This window comes from Sinohyriopsis cumingii, unplaced genomic scaffold (assembly GCF_028554795.1).
Source record: "Sinohyriopsis cumingii isolate HCF-2022 unplaced genomic scaffold, ASM2855479v2 utg000898l, whole genome shotgun sequence".
NCBI classification, from domain to species: domain Eukaryota; kingdom Metazoa; phylum Mollusca; class Bivalvia; order Unionida; family Unionidae; genus Sinohyriopsis; species Sinohyriopsis cumingii.
In genome coordinates, this window is record NW_028315941.1 from 924,070 (window position 1) to 937,725 (window position 13,656).

Here is a 13,656-nt window from a genome sequence, read left to right on the forward strand (position 1 = left end):
TGTAACTAAAGTCAATAACGATCTGTTTCTGTTGCTCTAGAAAGACTTATAAATATTGTATCAACGTAGTCACCGATCTGTACTTGCCTCTGTACAAAACGCGTATCAGTACATTAGGACTTAGCTGGGCGCTGAAGATTGGAACAAAGGCCAGTAAGATAGTTCTACGGAAACTTTACCTGTACACAGGCCATGGGCATGTTAGGCGCGAGCAGTGCGTTTCCATAGGGAGCCATTTTCAGAGGGATGCCATATCGGAGAAGAAAAAGCGCACATAAAAGTCAACCAAGGGAGCTAAAATTAAACATGACTTTCGTTGTTTTCCTACATATATAAATTTCTTTTATTGGTCATAAGTTACATCAATTTCTGACCAGCCCTCTTAGAAGCAGATATTTTGATGATCAGGGGGGAGGGTCACGAAATGTCTGTATTACACATGGCGTCTTATTACTTCGAACCGACCTTGCCGTGCAGTACCTTATGACCACTGTAATGTGGTCACTGAATACATAATGTATATGTTGCTCTGTTTGGCATTCATTAATGGCTCAGTCTGACAAGCAGACCACAAAACTGTGTTTTTCCACTCTCCACTCTACATTGCAGACAATAAAACCGTGTGTGTTTACCCTTTCCATATAATTTGCGTTTTAGAGAAATACGGAAAATAGTTTAGCAGGCGGAAAGAAAGAAGACAACAGGTTTTGCTCATATTAAGTTCCCTTTGACCCCCCCCCCATAGTGATATCCGTAATGTTGAATTTATATTAGAATATGAGTTGCCGAAATTGAACTTTATATGTCCATATAATTCCATATGGCATCCGTAATGCCATATTCAAATCAATCCCAATAGCAGCTTAAATATTGGTGTGAAATCCTCATATGACTACATTGTAATATCTTTGATGCTATAGTTGTATAGGATGCTTTTGTGACAGTCGCAACATTAAACTCCGAAAAATCCAAATAGTTACTCAAACACTAATGTTAAATTCCCATATACTCCATTATGATATCAGTCATAGTCAACTTGTATAGCATCCACATGTAATACTCATTTTGACTGATTGACAAAAACCTTTATCAGTTTCATGGACATATATGAAAGATGTGGATATCGAGAACTCTCATTGCTACAGTAAATTTACTTAGAGTCATTGCCCTCTTTGTCCAATAGCCTAGGGACGTACATGACACAATTTCCTTAGTGCCACTGCAGTTTTGATGGCTTGCCAAGAAACTTACTAAACAGTATGGTCACCAACGAAAGATTCACATGACAAAACAAATCACCTTTCTGATTTTGTATACGATGTAAATGTATTTCACTTTTCGACTTGCATCTGTAAGCAGTTTATAACAACAGTTTGTGAACGAATTAGTCTCCCATTTTCTTGCATGCATCACCACAAACATGCGTACATCTACAAAGGGCTGTGTTTTCGCAATTATTTTACAGTCATTGGCCATTTTTCACTGCAGCTGGATGCAGTGTAAAAATATTGTAAATGTCCTGCATTTTTTATGAATCGCAACGAAAGTAACAATAAACATACTGTCAAAATATTGTGATCTAACGAATTTTGTTAGATGTATAGCTCCTTTTGACTTACATTTGGATGGATAGTATATCGGTGTTTTAAAAATGCAGTTACTCTTCACATTTTAGTGGATTACTATAAAACTTACTGAATATTGTGGTTGCCATCCGAAGATACGCATGTTGACCAATCAGTGTACGCACACTAGGTTCAAACGATTTATGCCCAATTTTAAAACTCTTTTCTACTATTGGTTCTTATTTAAACCTGTGAGATGCAAGGTTATATTTATGGGAAATTGTTCAATATTCATCTAATTTAAGTACAGTTTTTACAATAGCTTCCGTGACACAAATAACACTGACATACCCATTAGTAGATTGGCATATATTGCCACAAAGATTGAAATCTCTTGACACCCATGTATTGGTAGATCTAGCACGTATTCGTTGAATTTAATACCAGTTACGTTATCGTTTATACATATATTACAAATAGATTCCAAATCACCGACTGAACTGGTTATGAATCTTCGAACACTCACAAATGGACACACGTCACAAGGGACAACCAGGATACAGAACAGAGGCTTACCTGGTCCTAACACACAGGAGGATACAAATGGTGGACTTTACAGGCCAAAGTACCCAAATCATAAAAGAAAATCAAGGAGTTTACATAATCTTTTAGATTCTATGCAAGACACTTTTCACCCATTAAGGAGTGACTTTTCTTTGCAGGTGCTGTACTCCTCTTCCAGTATAATGGGTAGGGGCCTCAGAAATGGCACTCAAGGCTATAATTCGATAAAGGGGAAATGCTTTTCTAGTTCTAGCTGTGAAGAAAATCAGTTAGGAGATATGAGTGTGTTCGAAAAGGGGATCAAACTAGAATTTCTATATGCAAAGGTACAAAAAGACAGGAAAACTGACGCTCAATCTAGAAGAATAAACAACCTTCAAAATGAAAGTTTTGAGGAAGAGCCCCAGGAAAACCCGTACAGTACTATAGATGAGGTTGCTTTTAAATTCTCTTTCTCTATATCTGTCTGTCTGTCTGTCTGTCTGTCTCTCTCTCTCAGACGCTCACACACGCACGTTCACACACCCCCTCCCAAACAACATTAGCAAAACAAACAAACGAATCATTGGACTAATTTAGTTATAACCTACAAGTTATATTTCCATAGATGTAGGGATAATATGAAAGAACGTTCTCTTCATTCATTACAACTTGCAATGCGAGTTAAAGTTTCCCCCTGTATTTCTGCGATAAAATACACAGTTCGATAAACAATAATATTCACAATATATGTGTCCATTGCCGAAATAATATAGGTTACCTGACCTGCGCACATATAGGGCTAATCGCTTAGATCATTTTTGCAACCCACCGAAATATACAGAACGAAAGTTCTACGTGACTTGATATGTGCACATCAATATTGTAACTTTTATTTCTATTACAATCTGGGGTATTTTTGTTTCTTTGCTCAAAATAGTATAATGAAAACGATGTAATGCAGTCTTTCTTTCTTTTACAGGATGCTTTGTCCGTCTTCGATGAAACAATAAACAATACCACGAGTTACAGTTCAAATGAAGAACAAATACATAACAGACACGAAGAATCCGATAATGATTATACAAATTTACCTGTTGACTAATACAACATTTAGCCGCTGATTTGAGGAACAAACAAGATAAATACAAAGACAAATTCCCATTGATGATGAATCAACAAATCTTGTTTCTTAATGCACTCGCAAATGTTCTGATCTCCGAAGCACACAATTTACGGTGTTACCTCTCAAATGTCAATATCACTATATATTACAAAACATGTACCAGCTGGATACAAAGTCTTTCCAAAGTTACATGTCGCTACAAGTGTCAATGGGAAACAAAATACATACATGCTTCACTTTTGAAATACATCTTTACGTATTTTATTGAATGTTGGCACTAAAAAAATATTTTTCTATATATGATAGAAAGTTTAGGCTTTGTGTTAATTTCGCAATTGTAAAGTGCACCGTTGCAACATTATAATGTTATTGGAACTGTCCACTATTTTGGTCCGACTTTTAAGTGTTTGCTTTGCCTAGGCATCCTCGAGGGAATGCAAAGAATACGAACACATGTTTTCGTGACAACAAACACTATTTGTGTTAACATTTTATTATAAGTATCTTAAACAAATGTTCTTACCTGCGAATGAATACTTTATATAAAAATTGAACCAAATGTGTACAAAACTTAATTATCATTTATATGTTCCTACTGGTAGCAAAGATAGCATCCATATCGTTTGCACTTTACAGGTTTAACCTAATTAATGTCAATTATGCACGTGTTGCATATAATTGTTTTTCATGTATATCCCTCTCATTCATACGCATACATTAACAGTTTCAAACACAGTTGCTCTCCACTAATGAAGGTTACATATTATATTCGAAGAAATAAAGTGATTCATCAATAACAGATCATTGCCACGATGAGCTTTTTAAATGTGCAATTAAACAGAAAGTCCACGAGAGTATCACAACTTATTTTCCATCAAACGTTTTGTTAAAGTTCTTTATAAACAACATGTAAACACTTCCTTTGGCAAACATTACTTCGTGCCCATTTTGTTCAGAAAAAAATGTCATTTGCAACAACGGCTATCTGAAAGTTATTGAGATGACAAATGTTATTCAGATTGGATCTACACTATATAATGGCTTCAAATTTTGCCAGCGTCAGTGGTATATGTTTATATAGATGTCTCAAAGAGACATTCGACTAACTGGAAACGATTCTTGATCAAATGTTTATGGTAACGATAAATAATACCACCGGCTGGAAAATTGCCTCTAGATAAAATAGAATATTTATGATACATGAAATAGTATTTCTATATACACGTACAACTCGACAATCATTTCAAAACTAATGAAGAAATAATATTTACCTCTAATATACCTCTCACAATTACCAAGTTTGTGAAGAAATAAGGGAAATTTACTTTTGACGATACCTTGAAACAGGAATTTTCTACTATTTAATTGTTGAGCAGACTCTTGGAATATTCTATAAATCTTTCGTATAATCAACAGAATCCCTGTAAAATATATTTTTATTATAAATTAAGTTCTTATATTTGTTGATACTGCATATCATTACATTTCTATATAAGTCATGTAAATAGACTACGTGTCTTTGAATATAAAGTTGGGTAGATATGATAAAATTATATTGACCAATACAAATGTATTGACATGTTCATCATTTCGTAATGGCATTGTAGGTTTTTGAGTGTCCTTCCATAATGTATATAACGTGGCATATAAACTGTGATTGATATTGTGTTAGATCCCTGGGTCTATTGTCTTGTCATAATCGAGCGAACCAATAGGATAATTTATATTCAAAAACAAAGTTTTACAAAATACTGAACTTTAATTGTAGTACACATGGATATGAAATCATATTTCATGTGTGAAAGGAAAATATTGACTGCGAAATGGTAGCTAGAATGAGAATAAAATATAAGAAATGGAGATAAGTATCGTTTTCTAATTTTGCCATACAATAATTCAAACTATTTCGTCATTGTTTTCCACATGAATACGGATTCTACCTTTCACTTTATTCAGTATTTATTTCTGTGAGGATAAATTTTAAAACGTAACTATGGAGTTCACGTTCGATTTTAGTCGGTGTTGATTTCAGCATGGAAGTAATTATTTTCACATAAGTATGGATTACACATTTTTATTTCAATTCTTATAGCTTTTTCATAGGAAGTAGTATTGTCACGTTGTATTGTCTTGTGTTCATAATGTATATTAAATATTTTTCTTTCCTGTTTTACCATCATGTAGAATATAATCTCCATATGTGTCTGTATTTGAGTGTACGTGCTAATGAAAGCCTTTAGCCAGATTCACCTATTGATTCTGTTCGATTTCCTGGTACGAATACATTCTATTTACTCTTCACCAAACTCAAATATATTGGAAAATAAATACAATAAACGACAGAATACACATTACATAAAGGCCGAATTACCACGGTTGGGTGCATTGGAACAATTGCAAAAGGTAGCACCTCCTCCCCCCCCCCCCAGTAAAACATATATTGGTGTTGCGGGGGCCTAAGATTCGGTCCTACATATCATCCGTTTATTCTCAGGCGCATGCGCCCACTGTCTTTCATCAGAAGTATCCTGTATTATTTAAAATGATCTCTAAATCAATAAATCAATATTTTTTATGGACTGACCACAGTTTAGTGTCAATTGAGCCTTAAGGCCATAGTTGATCCCAATCATGATGTATGGCCCTCATTGTTATGGTATTGAATGTAAACAGTAGCATATTAGTATAGAACATGTATTTTACCTTTCAAAGATAGAGCAATAAAAGATCTCGGTTTCGAGGTTCCGATTTCAAAATGAATGAATACATCGTAGCAATTATTGACATTGTTTAAAACGTTTTAGTGAATGGAAATCAGAAACAATGGACATGTTATGTATAAAGCTTGTTAAAATCAACTAAATTAGGTTCATGAATCCGCTTATGGCTATTTTGAACTGTAAACGGATTGAAGCACTGTCAGATAAATTGTATTGCCACGAAAACGTCAGTCGTTTTTCAAATATTAATGTATTTTTCCTTACATTATCTTTGTCTTGAAAGTTTTCTTGCAGTATCATCACCTTGAACGTTTTCTTCGACTATCCTCAATCTGAATGTTATTTTTTTTATTGATATTTTCACTTATGTGTACCAAATAAATGTTGTCTGAAAATGTGTTTCTTTCATCTTCTGATTCACTACCCAATGCTAACCGTTGTTTTTTCATGTCTAGGTTGTGTATGTTGTCGTCAAATGTATAACAATTCAAATGTTTACTTAATTTTCAGTTTTCCTATGTCACGTAGGTTGTTATTGTTGTGGGGTTTAACTTCATTTTTCAGCACACGATAGGCTATGCATGGCGGCCAGTATTAAAGGTGGAGGAAGAACCCGGGAAAACCCCAGTAAAAACCACCGACCCACGAGAAGCTATTGGCAAGCTTTCTCACATACCCACATTAGCCGAATCCTAGACTCGAACCCACGCAGACAGAGGTGAGATGGCAGTGATCCGTAACGGAGAGCGCTTTAAACCACTCGGCCACACGGGGAACTGTCACATAGATTACACTTTTATAGTCGTGTGTAATAAAAAGTAGTTCCACTTTATCCTACACACTTACAACAAAGAGTCAGACAGCTATACAGACTTAAACATTTGCTGCTAACTATAGAAATATCTTGATTGATACAGATGTAATTTGGAATACTTTTACAACTCACGATCATCAAGAGCAGCATCAGCAGCATACATTTGAAAATAGACCCCTTTAATGTTATATTAGCCTCTTCAACAACAACAAATAAATGTGTGAGCCATACTATAATGTAAATCTTGTATTCGGAATATAGTCTATGGATTCACTAGAAACAGATGCATGGGCAAACCAAGGAATAGCGTTGCGGCGATATGGTGGGAGGAGGAGGAGTGTAAATAAGTAGGCAAGGAGTCTGTGGGACGGAACCAGCGACAGTTCTTGAATTTCAAGTGTAACAATCTAGCTGTGAAGAATACGTATTCTATGGAACATTTCGATTGTTTCGCGCTTAATACTTTGCGTGGGAGGGTAGCGTAAAGCGAGGAGGGCTGAGGAATCTGACACCACCCCTGGAAACCTCCCTTAGACCAAAAGAATATTACATAGTTACATACAGAGGATTGTTATTATGAATATTATGGTTGACTTTGTGGAGGTGGTATTTAGGTGAAGGTGCATACATATTTCTAGTGGTAGAGGTATAGCATTTGTATTTAATTTTTCTAAACAATCTGCTCCGGAGAACAAGTCTTCTGCTATGAAGAAATATGATTATGTATACATGTTTCGATAAGTGACCATTAAAACAACTAAACTTATCGGTAAGCACTAAATGCTCAAATGCTTCCGATTGCCACGCTATTACATATGACTCGCAATTAGGAATGAAAGTTATACTATGAGAGATTATTATTAGTTATTTGCAGATACGAAACGGCTGTCGAAACAATTAAATTTAAGGTGAAACAGGTTTAGTATTCAACAACATAATGACTGTAGATATCACAAAGGTAATACAAAATGCGCCGTCAGGATATACACTGCAGGTTACATACAAATGCTTTAAAATAGTATGTAATTGAAAAGATTATATATATATATATATATATATATATATATATATATATATATATATATATATGTTGTTTATCGCAATAGGAAAAATTTAATCAGTATTTATCATTATAAATAGTGCATTGGGGGACAAAAGCCATAGGGTGGAAAAATCGCGTGCTCCTAATATTTTGGCGTTGTTTGCTGGGCAATATATCGATATCTATAAAATGATTAACACGTATATTATTTGGATTGGAAGACGAGATATTCCTTTCAAACAGACGTATCGCATCTTTTTCTACTTGTTTGTTTAATTTAATTATTTTGAAATGACAAATTAAACTAGCTGTATGTAAAATGTGAGCCTTATTTATGCACTGAATTATTTAATTTATGTCAGTTCCAGAGATGTAGATGTCTATGACAAAGTAATGGGTAGCTTTTAAAAGTATCATGGAATAACGTGTCATATTTATATTAAGATGATCCCTGCGTTTAACGAAGTAACGATTTTGTATGATTTTGAGACATTGCGATTGTTGCATAAAATCTATGGTTGCAAGAATCACAATCAGTTCTTTAAACATCCACAGTAAAGCAATATACCAGTTGTAATTGATTCCTTTTCTTAAGGAGGAGGATGAACTATTTCTTGGTCGGAACAATATCAACGCAAGTATTCTCAGCATACCATGCTTTAGACCCAAACAGGGAACATATCTTCGTGAGTCATCAACATACTCGGATGGAAATCTGTACTATTGGTCATGTTATCATACAATTTGGAAGATAACAGGTTTGAAGAAATTCGTTAAGTTCTAGTTGATAACACTGATGATTTCCTTTTTATAGCAGAAATAAACCTGAAGTTGATTTTACTTTATCAACAAGCCTGCAGTCTTTATCATGCTAATGTATAGGAGCATACATGCCAATCGTAGTGCGTTTATACCACATCATTCCTGTATAAATCCCGCGCAAAGATGTATCAACGAGAGTTAGATTACCTGAGCAGATCATTTATGGACTTTACCTATATGAGATTAAAAGGATAATCCATAGCGTGTGTAGGTTTCCATCAATGAATGAATGAAAACCTCTTTTCAGATACTATTTTAAAAACGCTTAGTACATGTATGGTACAACTTGAAAACCGTATTATCATGTTGACCTAAATTTCTGTATGTGTTACCGTTCCAAATCTCGATCTCGGTGTCATATAAAAAATATTGTTTTATCTTGCGTGCATAATTAGAGAACTTAGATGTTTTGAAAATGGCTGCAATCCATTTGGTGTTCCTCTAATACTTACAAAATAAAAATCCAATGTATATAGGTTTTCATCTGTCTCCTAGATTTTTTTTATGTTCACAATATCACTTTTACTCATGTAAGACACTTGTACATTTTGAAACCAGAACAAAATTATTTTGGAAATGTAAAAAATTGTGGTGTGAAGTGTTTTGTAAAGTATTTATAAAATCCTACATTTATTATTATATCGTCAAGTATTGAATCAGAATCTGTCACCTCTGACTAATTAACTTTGAAAGAGTTTTGTTAAATGTGATTTTAAAAATGCTCCAATAAAAACATTTATCCTTGTAGGAAACCATTAGCTAAAATGAACAGAGAATTATCTAAAGCTATTTATGGCAAAAATATAATGTTAACAAAATGCACTTATTACAGATCATGCAAAGCCTGAGAAAACAAGAAGAGAACTTTATTACGCAAACTAAAGAACCAGTCTCTGAGAATATAATATATAATGCAGGGCGGCTTGGGTTGCTGTGCTGAAATTCAAAAAAGGGTTACTCGGTGACAAATCTTTAGACCATTGCTTTTTAATGTCTTTATCAATTATAGTTTTGTTTATATAAATATGTTGATGATAACACTTTCTCTTTTATCCACTGGATGTTAATACTGTGACTTGAAACAGAGCCCAACTATATGATTGACTCGTTCAAATACAATGTAAGCCAAATATTACAGGTTTCAAGCACTATCTTTAGGTAAAAAGACATACAGTAGTAAGCCTGTACTTAGCATAATCAGTGCATTGAATAAATTGATAAACTACTGGGAAATGACATTAACTATCAGTTGCAATTCCATTCACGTATAAACGATCTGTATAGGAAAGATTTTATGCATCTATCTGTCTTGAAACATATTGGTCAGAAGTTTACTTGAAAACTAGGCTCAAGAAATTGACAATTTTGAATTAATTTATTCTTTTTGATCTATACTTCTGTCCCTCGGCAAATATTTATACTGTGACATGACCAAGATTTACTTGTCATTGCGAATGGCAAGAGGAAACAAATTTGATTAACATTTAAAGGGTATCGTCATAGATGTTACTGAATTTTCGCATTGAAATATATAATGAAAAGGACATATATTTGGATATATCATATCAAGTTTTTTGCTCTCTGCGAATTTCTTCATTTTTAAAGTGCACTGTTGAAGAGTCTAATGCATAGATGATATGAGAACTGTTAGCATTTTTTGCTACTACAATTGCCAAATGTAACTGTTGGTTCGTGCTTCTCTGATCCGTGCACAATCGAAAAAATATATTACGAATACATGTATTCGTGACAACAAGCAATATTCGTGTTTATTTGTTACAAAATAATGTGTGCACAAGGTCTTACCTAAAAAAATAATAATTTATATTGATATTGAACCAAACATGTACAAAACATATTCATCATTTACATTTCCCTACACGCGGATCGCTGACAATTTACATGTTTAACCTAGGATTTCCCAAGACTCTAAGTGCTGCATTTCAATTATTTTCAATTTCACCCTTCCCACCCCCGCACAGGTCAAACGCATACATCCACTGTTACATTCACCGTAGGTCTCGACATACGTAGGTTACATTTTTTCAACGAGTAAATTAGATCATCGTTCGAATAATAAATCTGTATCATGTTGCCTATTTCATTTATGTTCTTAAATATAAGGTTCATAGTGTATATGATATACCTAAAGCGAGCATTCCATCAAACATATTATCTTAAAATTCTTCAGAAACAATGAACTACGTAAACAGTTCATTTAACTAACAATAACATCTTCTCAAAGTTCCATAATCTAATTAATCTTTTGCAACCGCTATCTGAGCGTTATTCAGATGACAAATATTATTCATGGCAAATCTTATTCAGATATCAAGTTGTATGAAGTATTAAACAGATCATAAATAATTTTTCACACTCTATTCGGTAATTGTCTTAATATTTTGCGAATGTCAGACGAAGATAAAGTTTAAAACATTATAATGTTATTTACACGAATCAAAGAAGGAAATGTTCACATCATTGTTTTCTGTTGATTGGGAAATATTCTTGATTAAAGGTTAATAAGAACCGTAAATAATTACCTTGATGAAATAGAATATTACTGATACATGGATTTTTATCCCCAAGGCTAAAGGATAAATTATCATGAAGACAATAAAAACATCTGAATAATAAGGCATGCCCTTTTGTCGTGTAAAATAGATGCATACATCTCCACACGTTTACTTTCTTTGTTGTTCTTCAATATATAATATTCTGAATTTTTTTTACTATTTTCTCTACATATTTTTGTTCATAGTCATTTATGGACTATTCCTTTAGAATACCAAAAGCTGATGATTATTTCTTAACAATTGAAGAAATAATTTTACCTATAACGTACCAGTCGCAATTTCCAAGTTAATTAAGCTATGTAAGAAATATATTATTGACAAAGACTTTTAAATGGGATATTTTATGCAACTGAATTGATAAGAAAAGTAATCAGTCTAGCTTTCCTGTGATGAGAAAGGAAATCGCATGAAGTACTCAATATCCCGTTCGTATCATGAAAATGGTAATCGGCTGATGTATTCAGTAAACCTTTCATATGATGAGAAAGGTAAAGGTAGTCACCTGAAATACTCTATAAGCCTTTCTAATGATAAATAAGATACGAGTAAATTACTTAAAACATGTTTTATTATAAATCAACTTCTTATATTTATTGACAGTTTAAAGTGCAATACAATTTTATTTCATGGCAGACATTTTAAAGAATGCATTAACGTGTTATTCATTCTCTAATGGTATTATAGGCTTTTCTCTACCTTATAACACTAGCTTAATATAATTCAATACTTCATATCATATTTTACAAACTATTTTTAAGAGTGAAATTTAATTTGTATAAATGCATGAGAATATTAAGTCATATTTGACCTGTGGAAGGAAAATAGAAGTTAATATGAGAATAAAAACGTAATAAACACACACACACACACACACACACACACACACACACACACACATATATATATATATATATATATATATATATATATATATATATATATATATATATATATATATATATATATATATAATTCAAACTAATTTGCCATTCTTTTCCAATGATAAAATTGGGACAAAATTGATTTAGGTGTGGAAATATATTTTTTCCACATAACAATGGATTTCACTTTTGATTTTTGTTGATTTCAGCAAGTATGTAAATGTATTCCACATAACAATGGCTTACATATATCTATTTCATTATATTGTGTCATTCTTTTAGGAAATAGTACTATTGTACTTTTCAATTCCTTTGTGGTCATATTGTACATTCGTCATGCTTCTTTCCATTGTTTATCATCATGTATAATACAACGTCCATATGTGTCTGTATTTTAGTTTCTGTTTTTGTGAACTCATTTCCCTGGCTTCTCTATGAATTATGTTGGAATCCCTGGTACGGACACATTTTATCAACTCTTCACCAAACTCAAATATATAGGAAAAGAAAACAATTTTCAAATATATATATATATATATATATATATATATATATATATATATATATATATATATATATATATATATATATATATATATATATATATATATATATCAACACCGCGATAAAGTGGAAAAAGTCACTGGAGCAATTATAAACTTCGACCCGCCACATAAAAAAATGACAGCGGTCTTTTCATATTTAAATTCTCTTCTCTCTAAATCAGTGTTTCCTATGGGCTAAACCAAAATGTGGCATATATATATATATATATATATATATATATATATATATATATATAAATTTGAAAATTGTTTTATTTTCCTATATATTTGAGTTGTGTGTGTGTGTGTGTATGTGTGTTTATGTGTGTCTGTGTGTGTGTGTGTCGGTGTATGTTCATGTGTCTGTGTGTGTGTAGCGTGTCGCCTCCTTTTAATAGTATTTAATGTAAACCCTATTGTTATGCATCATAATTTCCGGTGAAAAACCAATATCAAATTACCTTTTCGAACTACGAAGTTCAGACTTCATATATAATTTGATTTATCTGACGTTACGATGTCTTCTTTGAAATAAGGAGAAGAAAATAATTCAGCGAAGCAATTGTCGACATGTTTGTAAGGTTTAATAAATGGAAATCGGAAACAGTGGGGATATGGGTAACTTACCTAGATATTTGTTAAAATCCACTAAACACGGTTAATGAATGAACTTCTAAATATTTAAACTGTAAATGGATTGAACTACTATTAAATAAGTTATATTAGCAATGAAAACATAATTTGTTTCTCAATTTCCAATGTCAGTTCGTTGCTTTATCTTCACAGAAAAACGTTCCCATGAATTATCTTCACACTGAAAGTTGTCTTGCATTATCTTTACATTGACAGTTTTCATGCACTATCCTCACACATAATTTAATTATTTTGTGTATCATTGTTTCTCTAATTTATATCTTGTAATTATTGTCTGAGAATGTGTATTAGTCACCGTCTGATTCACTGTCGAATGTGATATTTGTAATTCATGTTGATGGATATTATGGTAAAATAGATGTCAGTTT

The 13,656-nt window shown here is 32.7% G+C and overlaps 1 protein-coding gene across 1 annotated transcript; it reads left to right on the top strand.

The window, feature by feature from the left end:
- LOC149773110 (uncharacterized) lies at window positions 1-3,431 on the top strand. Its single transcript, XM_089946811.1, has 2 exons — window positions 1-2,563; window positions 3,091-3,431. Exons 1-2 carry the CDS (start codon window positions 2,072-2,074, stop codon window positions 3,211-3,213), a joined length of 615 nt encoding a protein of 204 aa, XP_089802937.1. The 5' UTR covers window positions 1-2,071; the 3' UTR covers window positions 3,214-3,431.
- Window positions 3,432-13,656: the final 10,225 nt, after the last annotated feature.

Bases quoted from the DNA above. Each gene is read 5' to 3' on its own strand.
- LOC149773110 (XM_089946811.1), top strand. From the start codon at position 2,072: ATGAATCTTCGAACACTCACAAATGGACACACGTCACAAGGGACAACC. The intron at 2,564-3,090 runs GTTGCTTTTAAA...TTTCTTTTACAG, and splicing joins CGTACAGTACTATAGATGAG to GATGCTTTGTCCGTCTTCGA.